Raw genomic sequence first — 18,753 nt, 5'->3', positions numbered from 1 at the left:
CCGCCCACCTTTGCTGACCCGGCCTAGTCGGAGGACCTGGGAGCTCCCAAATTTGAAAGTGGAAGTGAAACTATCCGCTTCATTTCGCCTGACCGTGGGGGTGGAAGCGGTTTTCTTAATTTTCTGCCCCCGATTCAAAGCTCGCAACGTTTCGAGACTCTTTTCCCGCCGCCTGGTGCGCCCTGTCCGGCCGGCGTCCTTGTTTTTCTTGCTTTTCCTGCTGTTGCGAACCATCTGGGGCCCTCTGGTGCCAGAGAAAAGTTGCTCCTTATAATTATGCTGCGAACAAGCGGGAAACTTGGCCGGAAGAGCGAGAAAATAATGATAAACAGTACAGAGGGGCCGCGCTAGTGTGGCGCCTCTAACTTGCCATTACCATTGCCGAGCTCCGTTCAGGAGCTGCCAGGGCTGCGGCATACATATTTTCATATTAATTTAGCAATTATGGAGACGTAACTGGGACTGGGCCGAGGCTGTTGCGGCGGCAGTTCGCAACATTTTTGCGAATGTAGCATAACTTGGGGCACCCACACCTCAAACCCCCATACACCCGTCGAGTTTTTTGACGAATTTTTGGCGATTTTTTGATTTTTTTTATCGAAGGTTACAGCTACATTTTTGTGAATTATTGCGTGCCGAGTAGCTGATTTTTGTGATGCAAAATACAACCCACACGTTTTTCATGCGTTTTTTAAGTTGGCTTAACCGACGGACACCGACGGACAATTCAAGTCGAAGGGAATCTGGAGTGAAAGAGGGGAGTGTGATATTAGCACATTCAAATAAAATGTAGATAAAGCTTACCTGCAAATATTTGTTGTGTTTATTTATTGATCCAGAAATGTTCTCGGAAACGATTATTTCAGAGACATCCTGAACAACACGTATTGGAGGAGGAGGAGGAGGAAATAATCTACCAGGTAGAATTTGAAGTAGTCCAGTAGTAGTTCTAAATTCTCCACAACATTCTTCAGAACGACATTTCACAATCTGCAGAAAATATTGACTCTTTCGAACATGTACTGATCTATGTCATCCAGTTCTGCCTCTTCTTCTTTAGGTAGACAATATTTGGCAGTTACAGGAAAGTCATCGAGAACCCTGCTGCCCCAAACATTGGCCAATGTTCCCCCAGAGAATACAAAATTTCTGCCTTCTGCCTTGGTTATTCAAATGGCTTCCAAACATGTCGTGCGACAAAATCAAGCCAGACAATTCCCGGCTTAGTGGGGCCATTCTCCTTTCGACTTGTATAAAGCACTTATTCCTGAAATAAAAATGCATTTTACAACGTAATTTTGCTATTACTTGATACAAATTTTACCTGGAGCATTTGTGACAACAAAAGTTGCATCTAAATTGTATGCCTTAAAGTATTGTAATGCATGGGAAATAACCTTCCCATACCTGGGATTTTCATCAGGGCCACCATCGGAAGTTATAATCACCACAGGCTTGACTAGTCCTTCTTCGGTCCTTGCTATTGATTTAAAAGACTCTAGCTTCACAATACTGTCGAAATCTCTAGCATGAGTTCCAGCAGTAGATGAAGAATGCTTTCCACTTCTTATACCTTTAAATGTGGGGCCAGAACAACCAAAAGCTTTCGGGTCTCCGAAATACAACTAATTTAAATTCGAATGCAAAAACATTATTTTGTTAATATTTTCTGAAGTAGTGGCTATTTAACCCTGGCTATTTATATATCATCATGTGACAAGTCTGTCAACAAATGACTCATCCCGCAGATTACCAGCGGTAACTGCACCTGACTTTTTGCGTAAAGCAATTGAAATAGAATTTTGAATGCGCTGCATTTCGTAAAATTTATACATGTATAAAACTTTAGGAACTACAGCGCAACGACGGTCGTGAAAACGGATTTGGGATCTGGCTTTTTTCGCATAGGTTGTATTTCCTTTAAATATTTCTCCGCAAGAAATAGTTGGAAAGGAAAGTTCCTCTGCGTCTTCGTGAAGCGTTAAGCTTGTTGGGCGACGGCCTTCACCCGGTGCCAATGCAATTCGCTGAATAGCAGTATCATTATTTTCCAATAATGTTTCATGGACTCCTGGATTTAAATTTTCTTCGAGCTCTGCAGCATTTTGGGATAGGTGTTGCTGCTGAAGAAGTTGCTCTTCTGCTTCGCGATCAGATTCGTCCGCAATAAAAGGAATTTCATTAATTCCTTGAAGTTCTGCTAGCCATGATTCGTTCAGTGAAATGTTGTGCTTTCTGTAGAGCTCGGTATTCACTAAGTACCGTACAGCTTCAAGGACCCGAGCGGGTCGAATAGTTTCAGTCATGAAATTGTGTGCGTACTCTAGTCTCCTTTTTAAATGGACTTGGATGACATGGGTAGAGTCAAAAGAGCGCGGAAGCGCAGTCACAATATCGGGAACTGAAATTGGAACATTCACCACTGCCCCTCTGATCCCGCATTGTCTTTCATACCCGAGGGAAACAATCCTCATAAAAGGAATTCTCGGTGAAATAAGGCTTTCTTCGAGGCAGGTGAGTCCATTTAAGCACTCAGGAATTTCTGGTAAGTCGAACCCATTAGAAAGGCAGAGTGATGGGATTTTGCCAAGAGAGATGGAACGACGACAAGTGTGGCAAAAGTTATATTTACCGGACGGACTGGGAAATTTCCTTGACAAATAAAAGGCGTTGCCAACGTTAAGGAGAGGAAATTTAGAGGAGATAGCCAGGATGTATAATCCACTTACCTGCGTACGGAACCAGGTTCCTCCACAGCAAATACAAATTTCCGTTGGTCCTTCCTTTATGTTCCTGTGATAAAGATCCCTCGCTGATACTCGAATCCTATTTCGCTGTTGTTCTCGTTCCTATTCCAGTTCTTCCTCCGAGCTCTTGCGTCCATGTTTCGTTGAGACTGCCTTTGGGAGGCATCTAGTCGATTTTAGGGGTCCATCCTGAAGTTTATTAATCGATCCTCTGCCATTTGTCGAATTTGTTCTTCCCGAATCCTCCTCTGTTGTCGTGTTTCCCGGCGTTGTGATGTGTTTATCCGTTGCTCCTGGGTTCTTGCGATGGGGTTTCTCCTGGTTTCTCTCCTGTAATCGGCGTCCCTTTCCCGTTCTTGCTGCATGTTTTCCGCATCCCTTCGTCGCTGTCGGTGCTCTCCAGTGTTCCTTTCCTGTTCCCTTGCACGTTCTTCTGGGTCCTCGCGATGAGTTGCTCGCGCTTCGGCGTCCCGAATCCGCTCTTGAATTCGAAATTTGGGATTGGTCCTCTGAGAGGCATGGTCAGCAGTACTTTGCACCTGCTCTTGTCGCCGCTCCTCGGAGTCCTCTCGACGAATAGCACGCGCTGCGGCGTCCCGAGCCCGTTCCGGATTTCGGTACTCCGGAAGAGTCCTCCGTGTCGCATGATCAGCAGTATTTTGCACCTGCTCTTGTCGCCGCTCCTCGGAGTCCTCTCGACGAATAGCACGCGCTGCGGCGTCTCGAACCCGTTCCGGATTTCGGTACTCCGGAATAGTCCTCCGTGTCGCATGATCAGCAGTGTTTTGCACCTGCTCTTGTCGCCGCTCCTCGGAGTCCTCTCGACGAATAGCACGCGCTGCGGCGTCTCGAACCCGTTCCGGATTTCGGTACTCCGGAATAGTCCTCCGTGTCGCATGATCAGCAGTATTTTGCACCTGCTCTTGTCGCCGCTCCTCGGAGTCCTCTCGACGAATAGCACGCGCTGCGGCGTCTCGAACCCGTTCCGGATTTCGGTACTCCGGAATAGTCCTCGTTGTCGCATGATCAGCAGTGTTTTGCACCTGCTCTTGTCGCCGCTCCTCGGAGTCCTCTCGACGAATAGTACGCGCTGCGGCGTCTCGAACCCGTTCCGGATTTCGATACTCCGGAATAGTCCTCCGTGTCGCATGATCAGCAGTGTTTTGCACCTGCTCTTGTCGCCGCTCCTCAGAGTCCTCTCGACGAATAGCACGCGCTGCGGCGTCCCGAACCCGTTCCGGATTTCGGTACCTCCGGAATAGGTTCGCACGTGCTTCCATATCCCGAATCCTCTCTGGAACACGCAATTGATGATCCAGCCGCCGATCAGCATGTGCTACAGTATCACGAAGGCGCTCTAGAGTACGAATCCTTTCGCTGCGTCTCCTCTGAGCCCGTGCTGCGGAATCCTGCGCACGACTTTCCTCCCGTAGGTCTGGGTTGCGTGCGCGTACATTGGCGATGTGTTGCGAGTTCCTGTTTCTTATTTGCACCGCATTTTGTTGGTAGCGGGCTCTGCTGCGGTTTAAAGCAGCTTGGCGGCGTTGCTCCTGGGATGTGCGTGAAACACGTGGCATTTTTTGGGTGCTGTTTAAAAAATTCAAATTAAATTGTAAAAAAGTAAACAATAAGAACAATAAGAAATTTACGAAGGATTAAATTCCTCCTTCATAAATCTTAAATTAAAGGATGCTTTTAGGGGAATAGACTTACCAAAATATATGTATCAAAAATTATTTCATATATTTTTAAACACACACTTTTTTGTCACTGGTAAAAAATAAAACTTGCACTCTTTAACTTTAACACTGGCAAAAAAATACTTTTAAAGCACTTTAAAAGCACTAAAAGCAGTGTATAAAGCACTTATTCCTGAAATAAAAATGCATTTTACAATATAATTTTGCTATTACTTGATACAAATTTTACCTGGAGCATTTGTGATAACAAAAGTTGCATCTAAATTGTATGCCTTAAAGTATTGTAATGCATGGGAAATAACCTTCCCATACCTGGGATTTTCATCAGGGCCACCATCGGAAGTTATAATCACCACAGGCTTGACTAGTCCTTCTTCGGTCCTTGCTATTAATTTAAAAGACTCTAGCTTCACAATACTGTCGAAATCTCTAGCATGAGTTCTAGCAGTAGATGAAGAATGCTTTCCACTTCTTATACCTTTAAATGTGGGGCCAGAAGAACCAAAAGCTTTCGGGTCTCCGAAATACAACTAATTTAAATTCGAATGCAAAAACATTATTTTGTTAATATTTTCTGAAGTAGTGGCTATTTAACAACGCTTTTCTGTAATTACATTTTTTGCGTTTCTCAAACCGCGTTGCTCGCTGGAATGAAAAATATTTTGTAGCTTGTTGTGTGCAATAGCACACAATGCTATTATGTAGCAATAAGGCATTTAAATTCAACTTTGTCTCAACTTGGGGGACATCGAAATAACAACCTTTTTCCCCCCAACGAACAAACAAGTCTCACAAACTGAAAGAGAGACCATAATTAGGATTGCAAAATTATTATGAGTCAATTTCTCATAACAATAATTATTCTATTATATATATTATTCAGGATCACCTCCTGAGTTCATATGAGCATGTCCGTCTATCTGTTTTATGCGAACTAGTCTCTTAGCTATCGACTTGAAACTTTGCACACACCTTTGCACTCAGTGTATAAGTCGGAACGGATCGATCAACTATATCCTATTGATGCCATATAACAGATTAATGTTTTGGTGTTTTTAGAGTTAGAGAGTTAATACGTCATACCAAATTTCATCAGAATCGGTCGACTTTATCCTATAGCTTCCATATAACTGAACGATCGAAAATGGTATTTGGTAAAAATACCATCTTTGGTATGAAATTTTCTTCGTTATTTCGACGTTATTTTCGATATATCCAAAAGTTTTTTCCTGGAAGGGTAAATAACTTCGGATCCGCCCGAAGTTAGCTTTTCTTTCTGGTTTTAGTTTAAACTTTAAAGCCAACATAAAAAAACATATTATTAAAATAAGTTTATATTTTCTAATTTAGAAAAGAAAATATAAATTCATAAAAATTATACATAGAGTACATATATTATAAGGAATTACATATATCTTTATTTACATTGCCCTATGGTCCAAAAGCCCAAATGTTTGGCATTTTATTGGTATCTTTAATACTGAAATGATATAAACAAATATTCTTTGTTTCGTTTCTTTCGGAATACCTCTAATTTTCTAGGCGCTTTTAAAATCAGCTGTTCAGTGACGTTTTGTTTAAGCCTAAATCGCGGGAAAATGTTTACAACTTGCAGCTAGTGAGTTATTTAAAGCAAACATTTAAACCTACAAGTGTCTTTATAGAAAATAAAAATCAACGTAGGTTAATTATAAACGTTTTTCTATACTAATATAGGTTTTTGTTGTTTTGTCCAACGTGTTGCAAATGGGTTGTTCTAGGCTATTCTAAGTACATGTGTTCTGTTAGAGTTTTCTTTTAAGTGCCTTAAAGGTAAAAATGTAATGTTTTTAACAAATTACTATTAAACAAATTTTTATTTATGGTTTTTGCCCGTTTTTGTCCCTTGTTGCATGTGTGCATGTTGCCAAAACAATGCCAAAAACAATGCATGTTGCAGGTGTTTACGAGTTCTCTAATGCAGTTGGGGTTTGGGAGGAGAGCAACCGGAAAGACGATGCTGTAAGAGGTTTAAATTTAATTTTAGAACTAATTGAACCATATTTACTAAACGGCTTAGGTTTTTTTGAATGAAAAACTTAAGTTTGTTTAAAAAGTAAATAAAATGGGAATATGGCCCACTCTTGAAATATGGCCCCCAAAATTCGAAATTCGACAAAAATAGTTTGAACATATGAGCGTTGAGCAAAATTTGAGCCCAGTATCTCTAAAATTGGAGTTTATGCCAAAAAACGGCGTTTTGGCCCATAGTGCATTGGTGCGCATACATACAACATACAGTGTACGCACTGTACAAGTAAAGCTTATTTGTATTTTAAATTTCTCTCTCCGTAAGCTTTTGCAACCGACAGGGATAGTAATGTCGAATTTCTCGTTCGCACTCGACTTCGGACTTCAAAGCATTTCTTGTTAAGCAAGAGGTAAATATAAAATCCCATAAACACATCTCGCTCGCACGCAACTGAGCAATACACAAACTTGATCAGCCTGATATTCAAGCGAGTGTGTTTAAACTTTAAAACAAACTGAATGTATCTGTATCTGTAAGTGTACATCTTAATGAACCTAAAACACTTCTTAATATAAAAATTATTGGAAAAATAATCACTCACAATAGATTACTCAATACAGACGGATCGCACTGTAAGTTTTATTATTTGAAAAATATCATAAAACAAAAGAAAACATCGATATTTAGACAAAGCCGATATCACGATATATGTATGTAAGTAAGCTTATACATCAGCATCCTAAAAAAAAAATTGATAAATTTATATTTTGAGTATAAGTACAGGTTGACAAAAATTTAATATATATGTATGTATGTGTACATCCATGTATATTTTTGATGAGTTTTTTCCATGAATGTTTTTGTGTTATGTAAGTATAAATGATAAGAACAAATTCTTAAACAAAAAAAAAACCTGTCATATAGGTACAAAATTTTAAAATAGTAAAAAATAATAGTTCAAAATAAAATATAAAAGACCACACACTTCAGTGGCGGATTTAAAGAAAAAGGCCCAGTGGCAAAATTTTTTCAGGGCCCCCCTCATAGAAAATTATGTTTCGTCATGGAAAGTGAAAGCTATATATTTTAAGAATTCAACGAATATAAAAATGTTTTCATTTATTCATCGGGCATTATAAAAGTTGTATTCTTTTTTACATCGAGAAAATTTACATATTTTTGAATCCTCTTCTCGCTTTCTTCTCCGCGAAAACTTCGATGGTTGCATCCAGATCAATTTGATTGGCGACTTTCTGTTCAATGAAAAGTATGCTGAAATCGTCCAATGCTTCTGCACTCATTGTAGAACGTTGCCGATCTTTGACTCTATTCAAAGAACTCATTGTTCGTTCGGCACTGGCAGTGCTGACGGGAAGGGTCAAGAATAAACGCAATAAACTGCAGCACTCCGGGAAACTGCTGATCCAATTTTTTTCAACGATGAAGTTCAAATATTGCAATGGACTATGCTTGGTAAAATCTTGTTCTTGTGAGAAATATATATCCGCTGATATATATATATCAAGGCAGTTGTAAAAAAAATTGGATATTTCTCGTTTTTGCCACGGCAATAAATGTGTAAAGTGATAAATGCAATCATGGGGATTGGTTCTTGCCGTCGAGGTGCTTTTCCTGTCGGAAAACCTTACAAAACGTTTAATATCGACGCCGTTATATGGGAAAAAATTACCCCCGACATTACCCGGACATAACCGGTTAAATTAAGAGGTAAGGAATGATCGCAATCGGTTTTGTGGGGCCTACGTCGTTAGCTCAGGCTTTCCCCTTTCGATCCACCCCAAAATTTGGCCGAAAATACCAAAAATTGCCGAAAATACGCTTGGGGTGGCCCCTATTCTAGGATCGCACCCAAAAGTTATTTGATTTTATATTCAATTTACGATAGTTATCAAGCATTGCAATTATTCTGATAACAGGGGGCTCCTGAATGAAAATTGAACTTGTGCTGTCCACAAGGGACTCACCGAAACATTTTTTCAACAAAAAAATAAAAAAAAGAAATCGACGGTGTAACTTTCACCAAGAGGGGCCCTGAAAGCCTTTCGTCGGGGGGCCCAGTGGGCAAGCGCGCCTTTGCCTACCTGTTAAATCCGCCACTGCCACACTTTCAAAAAAATAACAGCAACCATTCGTCCAAGTGCACTTTAAGTACACACCTTTCAGGGTAAAAAAATGGTAATTTTGTTTGGATGTTTGTAAAGTTTTTTTTTTCAAATCTCCGACCCTATTAAATTTTTATAAATTATTTAATCTCGTTTTTAGATGTGGTATTAAGTCTATAAATATTATAGTTATTATTATAAATTAGTTAATAGTTAAATAGAAAAGAATTATAGAGCATGTCCGTTTTTCTGTGTGTTTCTATGCATTTTATTCCATTTCAAATGCTACTGAGTTGAAATGATGTTCAGACCATAGAATGAACCAATCTTTCGATTCGTCAACAGATCATATTTATTAATATGCAGCATAAATAACATTTCTAGAAAAATATATTATTTATATGTACTGATTTTTTAGTCGACAGGGCCGATTATGTTCTATAAAAAAGGTCCGTTTAGATGAAATTTTGATATTTAGTCTATTTTTGGTGTCTCATGTAAGCCGTGTAAAGAGTCGCAATATATTTTTTGAACGAAAAAATCCCTTGACTTGTTATTGAACGACAGACGACAATGCTCTTTGCTATTATAATACGCACGAAATTTCTTAGCAAGTTTTCTTTCACCTGCTGATCCAGAGCTGGCCAAGAAGAGAACACGCTGTTGATATGACTGTTTAATATACCCATCCAGTTAAAACCAGATATATTTCGCAAAAATTGGATATAGTTGAAGATCCTTATGAGAATATCATAATAAAACCAATTTATTACAATACAAAATCTAAAATAAAGTTACAAGCTTCAAAAATACCAATGTTGGTATTTTTACAAAATACTAAATACCATTTCCGATCGTTGAGCTATATGTCAGCTATAAGCTATATCAGCTATAGTCGACCGATCGTTATGAAATTTGGTAAGTCGTATTATTTTGAAAAAATTTAGCATTCATGCTCTCCAACTGAAAAAACATTAAAGTTATAGCTTTTCCGAACAATCAGTTATATTGATCCCGGTCCCGGCCGTGCCAACTTGCATATATACTTCGTGCAAAAGGGTGCAAAAGGAGGATGTGTGAAAAGTTTCAAGTCTATAGCTTTAAAATCGAAAGACTAGATTACGTAGAAACAGACAGAAGGACAGACGGAGATTCTGATATTAACTCCGGAGGTGATCCTGATCAAGGATATATGGTATTTACTTTATAGAGTCGTATATGTCCCTAGAACTGCGTTGCACACTTTTGACCATAATTAGAATACCATCTGCAAGGGTTTAAAAAGTCTACCAGTCTGATGTCTCAGTTCCTATAGACCCTTTGTTTCACATGCGTAGCACCATGTTCCACTTTAACAGCTTCTTGTGATGCGTTTCCCCACAGCAAGGAGGAAGCGTTTTATACTTTATTCCAGGTATCTAGGGGTTGTCAAGCACTCTAACACAGACGCAGACCTCGTTGCCGCGCATTGCGAGACATGGGTGAGGGCTTTAAGGGACAGGGTGTCCTTTCCATGTCCGATAGAGCACGGCAGTCAGCCTCGACGTTCCGCCGTATTTTAGTTTTACCGGTCGGCCACTGCCATCAAAGGGAGGCCTTGCACTATTGCATTGATGCGCCACGAATTTTTTCTCGGCAAAGCTCATACCGTTGCAATCTCGTAGCAATCTGTGACTGTCGGGCCGCGCTCTTGTGTATGAGACAGGCCTGCTTCAGCTGGTTACACAGGCTTCATCTCCTGCTATACACAGCGCTATCTAGCGAGTGGTCATTTGTTATCGATTACTCCGATTAGCGCCATTTGGCGGCCTTGCGCGTCCGGGCTGGCATTTCTCAACACTGCCAGCAGCTGTAATGTCAACCAGCTGAGACCAGATCAGAGCACTTATTTTTATTTTGCAGGTTATTTTTTAATAAATTACTTTAAGTACTCAAGGCTTAAATGTTCATTTGGCGTTTAAAATTTTAAATTTATTTGTTAAAAGCTTAGCCTAAGTCACTTAGTAGTCTGTATTAGTATTTTGTTTTTGGTAAAGTTAAGTCTCAGGCCACCCCTAAATCGCTCATAAATCAGTCTGCATCTAGCTTTTTTTTGGGTTCGGGCGGTTTTTATACCCTTGCAGAGGGTATTATAATTTTGTCCAAAAGTGTGCAACGCAGTGAAGGAGACATCTCCGACCCTATAAAGTATATGTATTCTTGATCAGGATCACCTCCTGAGTTGATATGAGCATGTCCGTCTGTCCGTCTGTCTGTCTGTTTCTATGCGAACTAGTCTCTCAGTTTTAAGGCTATCGTCTTGAAACTTTGCATACACCCTTCTTTCCTTTGCACGCAGTATATTAGTCGGAACGGCCCGGATCGGCCGACTATATCCTATAGCTGCCATATAACTGATTGATCGGAAATGGTATAACTTTGGTGTTTTTAGTGTTAGAGAGTGTCAAATTTGACACAAGAGCTATTTTTGGAAAAACATTACGACATGCTAAATTTTATAAGGATCGGCCGACTATATTCTATAGCTGCCATATAACTGAACGATCGAAAATGACCCAACTTTCGTGTTTTTGAAGATAGAAAGCTGAAACTTAGTACAGATTCTATTTTCTATTTGGTCAGTTGATCCAACCTACCAAATTTCATTAGGATCGGCCGACTATATCCTATAGCTGCCATATAACTGAACGTTCGGAAATGGTATTTGGTAGAAATACCAACTTTGGTATTGTTAAAGATAGAAGTTTGGGACTTGTTTTAAATTTTGTATTATAATAAATTGGGTTATATTATCATATTCTCATAAGGATCGGCCAACTATATCCGACGTTTGCGATATATATACGGTTTTAACTGCAAGGGTATATCAACTTCGGCTCCGCCCGAAGTTAGCTTTCCTTTCTTGTTTATATTCGATTATGTCGCCTTTCGTTTGTACTACATAGCTACGTAGGTGTGAGGCCGTTCGGTAGTCGTCGGTTTGCCGACGTGCCTACCACACCGCCAATGTGGATTTGCATTCTGAGGCTATTAAATTACTCATAAAATTTAAATTGGCTGATGTGCCAACATGATAGCTTCGTAATTGCTAAATCCAAATTGTGAATTTCGGATTTTTTTTTTCACTACAACCATGCCTTTCTTGCCGCCCACATAATAGAACTGCAGTATTTATAAAATTCATATTAATTATATTATACTTTTATATTAGTTATAATTTTCTCTTTATTTTTTTTATCTAAAATTTTTGGAAAATTTTTATATTTTAATATTCTTGCATATGAAAGCATAGCTAAATTTCGAAAACTTAAAAATAAGTACATAAACTTGTATTAATATAAACGTTCTTCTAAATCAAAGTAAAAAATTTGTATACTTTTATTCTCGTCTTCAACACTATATACTTGGAATGCATCTTCTGGCTTTGGAGAAACTAAAAATGCAATAACTTCACTTGACAAAGAGTGTGATTTTGAAAGTATTTTTTTCCTTCTTAGCAGACATAGCAGCTGCTTCAACATGTAGAAGTGTTGAATTTTCCTTTACATGTTCGGAGGCAAATCTTCTTTTATGCCGAAAACTTCCTTCGTCATAAGTTCCTCTTAATTTGAACAATAAAGTTTTTTATTTTGTTTTTAATCACCTTGTTTAATCACAAGCAAGCTTGTGCAACTCACAAGCAAGCAAGAAAGATAGCATTTTCTTACTTGAAACGACTAAAATTTCTGTGTGCTTTATTCAGCAGTCTCTTAATTTGAACAATTAGGGTTTTTTTTTGTTTTTAATAACCTCGTTTAATCACAAATAGTTTTCCGGAAAATCATTTGGAATTACTTAGACGCAAACCCAGTCAAAAGTAGCGTTGAAATTCTAGTGTCACCTCAACGAATAGCAACCTTGCTTGAATGTGATGACATATTTAATCCCCCCGCAAATTCCCGCCAATTATTTAAATGCTATCTGAATATACACATAATAACTCATACTACCACAAAGGTTTTTGGTTGAATTCTGTTGTATCTTGCTAGATATGCTCCACGAAACACAAATATTTTTGGGTTAGAATCAACATAACTACTGTTTAATTATAAACTTATACAAATATTTTCTACTTACCATGCGAAACATTTTCCATTTTAAGGTATTTTAATTGGTCAAACTGTTTAAAAATTCGAAAACGCCAAAATTTAGGAACTTCACTAATCAGCAAGAACAGCTCACTTTCAAGAGCTGGTGCAAGACGAGGGCTCCACAATAAAATACAAATTAAATATTTTCGATGTCTAGGGACTTTTCTTAGCTTGAAATAATTGTAACATTATTGATATATTAACACGAACTTTTTAGGTTTTGGCCAAAATAAAGGCATTTCATTCCAATGTGCATTGCCGAAACTATTCCTGAAAAGGAAAACTTGGCAAGAATTTATGTCTGAAACCGCCGCACTTCCTTATTTCCACAAACTCAGTGCTAGCAACAAAAATGATAGGCTTTCCTTCCTGATCTTAAACTTTTGCCCTTGGACATCAATTTCTTGCTTGCAGTGGACTTTAGACTTCATACGCACTTGGACATAAACAGACACAATTGATTCTGAGAAGGTGTAACGATGGAATGAATGTTATAGACGCCCGACTTTTGGCGCTGAATCCTCCATGGCCTTTGCCCAGAGAGACAATGCCCCAACAGAAAGTTGACATTTTACCCTGTTACACTTCAAATCTCTCTATGCCCCTTTTTAGTTTTAAACTTGTCTCCTAGATAACGCACCTTTATCAACTAACTTTTCTCTACAGATACAAGCTTTACAGGCTCTGCAGCTCACAAACTCAGCCTACTTTTTGCTGTTCGTAACTAAAATTAGTCCATTAAAATCATATTAATGTATTGAGTGCCGACCCCGAATATCGGTGAACCCCAATTTCCCTTATTTGGAAATTGGAAGCATGTCAATATATTGTATGCCTACACGGGCTATAAAAAAATAAAACACACAGATATACAATGTTTAAAATCATTTGCACATTTTTTTGTTTTATTTTGACCAAAATTTAGTTACTTAATTCTTAATATTTTTGTATTTGTATATTTATGTATTTACGCATGTTTATGTATTTTTATAATTCAATGCGAAAACCAAAAAATTTTGGCATAAATTCAATTGGCAGGTGTTAGATGTTGCCTTCAGTGGTCTTTATTGATGAGTGAGAACTTTGTTTGATCACGTCTTGATAAACTGATGTTTTTTTTCTATTGGAGTAGACATTGATATTAATTTTATTTATAATTATAGTTTGGTCCATAATATTTTGTTTAGGGAGTTATTAATACTTTAGATTTTATGCATCTATTTAATAACGTTATGGTTAAACTAAATAGTGTTAATCAAATGAGCTATAGTTGCGTATTTTGCGGAGACATCAGGAAATACATGTTCTATGGTTCCCACGGCTTGGAAACCTCAGGATTTTTATTTTTGGGTCATTGATTAGTTACTTGAGATAGAGGTTTATTAGTTACCTATCTTCTAATTAATCTAAGATTATGTGATAGCGTGACTGTAGTCGGACTGTAAGTCGGATATGAAAATTTTTCGTTTCGGTCAGAAGTATGGCCATTTTAAAATAGAGTTTTCAGTGTTGATTTGGTACACCTCTTGTTAGTCTCGCAAAGAGAAGATTCAAGAAATAAAAGAAACGTTTATAGCAGTGGGTGCAAACTCCCATTTTCCATAGCACCCGTGCCCGGGTCGGAAATTCTGCCGCCCATTGACAGTGTGAGCACTCTCAAATTTTGAAGTTTCTCCATAGAAATATAGATAGCGAAGCGTAGTTTTTCTTTTCTTTAAAAACTGTTGCTAGAAAAGCTTTCTTTAAAATAAAATAACCTGTTTTAGTGCCCATTTCAACTTTAAAATTAACGAAAAATGAAATAAAAAACTAATTTTTTTTTTCGCTCAATAAATGCTCTGCTCTCATTGTTTTTCTCTGCTACGCATACACTCAAATTTTAAACATGTGTTCGTTTTGCCCGACAGACTAAAAATATTTAGAAATTTTTGTTTTGTGTGCTTGGCTCCCTGCCTAAGTCAGCTGATTTTGCGTTTCTTTGATTTTTTAAAAAAGCTAGTTAGCTTAAATAATACCTACATACATATATCCCAAACAGTTAGTGAAAGTGAAAATATTAATATATATCATTAATATATTAATATATCATTGGATGATACGTTTTGACGGTAGCTGTGTGTTTTCAACTGTTTCTCATGTGTATTATCAGCCCTTTACTAACAAAAGTTCATGTGTTGTATGAAATATTCATTTTTTAAAGCAAAAAGACTCACCACAGTTCAAGTTATGTGTGTTTAACAAATTTTTTTTGATTTGTTATTGCTTTTTCGAAAAATTGATACATGGTGTATGTAGGTGTAAATGAGTTTGCAGTGCTGCTCGAGGTTTAAAAGCGCAATAAGAGAAATTTCCTATGCCCCTGGAATAGAGCCCTGCCGACCACTGATGTAAAGTAATGCCGTAATAAGGCTTTCAAAGAAAAACTGTGGACATAACTACTCTTCTTATGCACCCAAAATTATGACATACATTAACAGTTTAAAAAACATTGGTACACGGAAACCAAATTATGGATATAGAATTATGTGTCCTTGGAGAAAATACGCGCAATAAAATATATAATAGCGATCGAAAATCTCATGCACGAAAATGTATTCGCATTAAGTGAGCATTGGATTCTTCCGATGATGATGAGTCGGCCGATGATTAGGAAATTTATTATGAACCAAAAATAGAAACCCAAAATCCCTTCCGACTTATATAGCGTTCCTACTTATATATGCATGCAAAGGAAGGAAGGGTGTGTGCACAGTTTGAAATCGATAGCTTCAGAACTGAGAGCTCGCGTCTAGTCTAGTTCGCGTGAAAACAGACAGAAAACAGACTTCTTGGCCTATTTCGTTGAACACTTTTGACCAAAATTATAATACCCTCTGCAGGGGTTAAAAAAATATGTAGGTATGCCAAAAATAATTAGAGTTTTTTTCATATGACACAAAATTATACTTAATAAATTGAAAATTACTGATGATAATTCAGTAATACAAGAAAATATTGATTAATTTTAACCATATATGAAATTATGTAGGCCGTGTAATTGCTGCGACCAACACTTTTTTTACCATTTTATTTTGGAAATGTATGTTTAAAAAAAAAAACACAATTAAAAGCTAATAGCTCCCATTGTATTAATTTATTTTTGTTGCTTCTTCTTTTTTTTTGCTTGAATTATTTTTAATTTACTACCATACCATATAATCTAGGATTTAAGGAAAAGCTTAGAAAAAATGTATAAAATTCATTATTTTATGGTTGGCAATATTTTAATTAAATATAAGTTTTAAACATAATTTTGTTTTTTATTAATGGCTTTTACTGATGACAACATTGACAACACATTTCTCTGCCCAGAAGTTTAAAAATAACAAGAAAGGAAAGCTAACTTCGAGCGGAGCCGAAGTTGATACACCCTTGCAGTTTAAACCGGGTATATATCGCAAACATCGGATATAGTTGGCCGAATATGATAATATATACCAATTTATTATAATATAAAATCTAAAAAAAGTCCCAAACTTCTATCTTCAAAAATACCAAAGTTGGTATTTCTACCAAAAACCATTTCCGATCGTTCAGTTATATGGCAGCTATAAGATATAGTCAGCCGATCGTTATAAAATTTGGTAGGTCGGATTAACTGACCAAAAATAGAAGCTGTACTAAATTCCAGCTTTCTATCTTCAAAAACACGAAAGTTGGGTCATTTCCGATCGTTCAGTTATATGGCAGCTATAAGATATAGTCGGCCGATCCTTATGAAATTTGGCATGTCGTAATGTGTTGCCAAAAATAGCTTTCGTGTCAAATTTGATTCTCTAACTTTAAAAACGTCAAAGTTATACCATTTCCGATCAATCAGTTATATGGCAGCTATAGGATATAGTCGGCCGATCCGGGCCGTTCCGACTTACATATATACTGCGTGCAAAGGAAAGAAGGGTGTGTGCAAAGTTTCAAGGCGATAGCTTTAAAACTGAGAGACTAGTTCGCGTAGAAACGAACGGACAGACAGACGGACATGCTCATATCAACTCAGGAGGTGATCCTGATCAAGAATATATATACCTTATAGGGTCGGAGATGTCTCCATCACTGCGTTGCACACTTTTGCACAAAATTATAATACCCTCTGCAAGGGTATAAAAACATATACTTGTGCGTACGCAATTTTAGCTTGAAACACACACACCAATATTAGCTTAAATGTCTATGTCTTATCGAAATTTCCTTTTTATTTAAAAATATTACTAAACTTATTACAATGATTGTGAATATTTTTTTGTTTTGCAGAGAACGATGACTGTCTTTAGAACTATTTTCATGGCGCTAGCGATAGTTGCGACTAAGTTTTGTTCATCTACACAAGGAAAACCACAACAAAATTCCAATGCTGAAAAAAATATTCAGGAAATATTTAACACAAATCCTAGTCCCTTGGATAACATTCAAAGTAATCGAAAACAAAGCGGAATAGATTTAATTGTTAACCCGGAACCTACCGATTCCTTGATCCCAGCGACAAACTTTAATTCTATAAGTGGCAAAGCAGTCACGTGTAATTGTGTTCCTTATTATAAGTGCGATCCGTCAACAAATAGTGTTACAGAGGACGGTACTTTTGATGGGTTCGGTGTTATTGATATTCGATTTAACGCCGATGACCCCATTTGTCCATCATCCGTGGACGTTTGCTGCGCTATGAATCGAACACGCTCTGAGACCTTAAATCCGACCCCTTTGGTTCAAAGACCAAACCAACCACAAGGTTGCGGGGTTCGTAACGTAGGATTGGATTTTACTTTAAGTGGAGCCACGCAAAACGAAGCCGGTTTTGGCGAGTTTCCATGGACGGTAGCTCTTTTGCATTTCTCCAATTTTAGCTATTTTTGTGCTGGCTCACTAATTCATCCACAAGTGATTCTAACCGCTGTGCATTGTGTTCAACCTCATAATCCAGGATCGTTTATTATCAGAGCAGGAGAATGGGACTCTCAAACCACAAGGGAGCGCTTACCATATCAGGAACGAACTGTGAAAAATATTATTACGCATCCGCAATACAAGAGTAGAAACATTGCCAATGATTTTGCACTTGTTATTCTCAGCCAGCCTTTTGTATTAGATGACCATATTAATGTGGTGTGCTTACCTCAGCAAGGATCAATTCCCGCAACTTCCATCACTTGTTATTCCACTGGATGGGGAAAGGATGTTTTCGGTTCTCAAGGAAAATATAGCGTTATCATGAAAAGGGTTCCATTGCCTGTAGTTGAGTACAATTCTTGTCAGGAAAGGCTACGAAAGACTCGACTTGGGCCAAAGTTTGCTTTAGACAGGTCATTCATGTGTGCGGGAGGCCAAAGAGGTATTGATACTTGCCAAGGGGATGGTGGAGCTCCTCTCGTGTGCCCCATTGGAATATCCTCTGAAACTCGATACATGCAGAGTGGGATTGTTGCATGGGGAATTGGATGCAATGATGAGGTACCAGCTGCCTATGCTAACGTAGCTATAGTGCGAGATTGGATTGACCAACAAATGTTAGCCAACGGTTTTGATACAACCGGTTATACAGCTTAAAATAAAAAAAAAAAACAAATCAAAACCAAAAATAAACCAATAAAATAAAACGAATGTTGTTTTCTTTATTTTTTTAAGCATTTTAATAAAACCAATAAAGATATACTTTTAAGCCTAGTACTCTGACGACGAAAATCCGCTGTCGCACGAGTGACAGCTGTCAAACTCCATATAAAAAAAACGGTGTAAAAAAAGGAAGAAGACAAAATTTTTGTCTCCTAGATTTTTCCGGTACTCTGACGACGAAAATTTTAGCTATCGAATTAAATGGCGTTGCCGGATCAAAAAAAAATAAACAGCTGATTTTGGGGTGTAAAAAGAATTAATTTGATTTATTTTGATAGCTAAAACATGGAGCGAAAATTTGAAAGAAAAAAATTGTCGGACCGAAAAATGTTCGGCCCGCGAGGATAAAGTCAAGCTAATTAGTGCGGTCAAGGCGAAGCCCCATAATATTGGATT

At 37.8% G+C, this 18,753-nt stretch overlaps 3 protein-coding genes and 1 long non-coding RNA gene across 9 annotated transcripts in view; 2 read left to right on the top strand and 2 right to left on the bottom strand.

Annotated features, from left to right (window-relative positions):
- LOC138926556 (uncharacterized) overlaps positions 1-18,753 on the top strand; it is a 463,340-nt gene that overhangs the window by 330,029 nt on the left and 114,558 nt on the right. The gene's annotated exons all lie outside the window — the stretch shown is intronic.
- On the bottom strand, positions 3,900-7,154 carry LOC138926560 (uncharacterized). Its single transcript, XR_011443119.1, has 3 exons — positions 7,060-7,154; positions 4,461-6,446; positions 3,900-4,334 (listed from the first exon to the last, which is right to left on the bottom strand). It is a non-coding gene; the product is annotated as an uncharacterized lncRNA (long non-coding RNA).
- Positions 6,728-18,341, top strand: LOC108130516 (phenoloxidase-activating factor 2). Of its 6 annotated transcripts, none has more exons than XM_017249019.3 (2): positions 6,728-6,867; positions 17,002-18,341. In XM_017249019.3, exon 2 carries the CDS (start codon positions 17,008-17,010, stop codon positions 18,289-18,291), a length of 1,284 nt encoding a protein of 427 aa, XP_017104508.2. In that variant the 5' UTR covers positions 6,728-6,867; positions 17,002-17,007; the 3' UTR covers positions 18,292-18,341. The 6 variants fall into 6 exon arrangements, with proteins under 6 accessions (XP_017104508.2, XP_017104517.2, XP_070137208.1 ...); XM_017249028.3 differs by lacking the exon at positions 6,728-6,867 and adding an exon at positions 6,888-6,990; XM_070281107.1 differs by lacking the exon at positions 6,728-6,867 and adding an exon at positions 6,952-7,090.
- Positions 13,668-18,753, bottom strand: part of LOC108133570 (uncharacterized) — a 265,289-nt gene continuing 260,203 nt past the window's right edge. The window contains exon 5 of the mRNA XM_070281111.1: positions 13,668-13,831. Coding sequence (XP_070137212.1) covers positions 13,753-13,831 — 79 coding nt within the window. The 3' untranslated portion in view covers positions 13,668-13,752. The remainder of the gene's footprint in view (positions 13,832-18,753) is intronic.

This window comes from Drosophila bipectinata, chromosome 3R (assembly GCF_030179905.1).
Source record: "Drosophila bipectinata strain 14024-0381.07 chromosome 3R, DbipHiC1v2, whole genome shotgun sequence".
NCBI classification, from domain to species: domain Eukaryota; kingdom Metazoa; phylum Arthropoda; class Insecta; order Diptera; family Drosophilidae; genus Drosophila; species Drosophila bipectinata.
The sequence above is the reverse complement of the archived record's forward strand: the minus strand, read 5'-3'. Positions and strand labels throughout refer to the sequence as shown.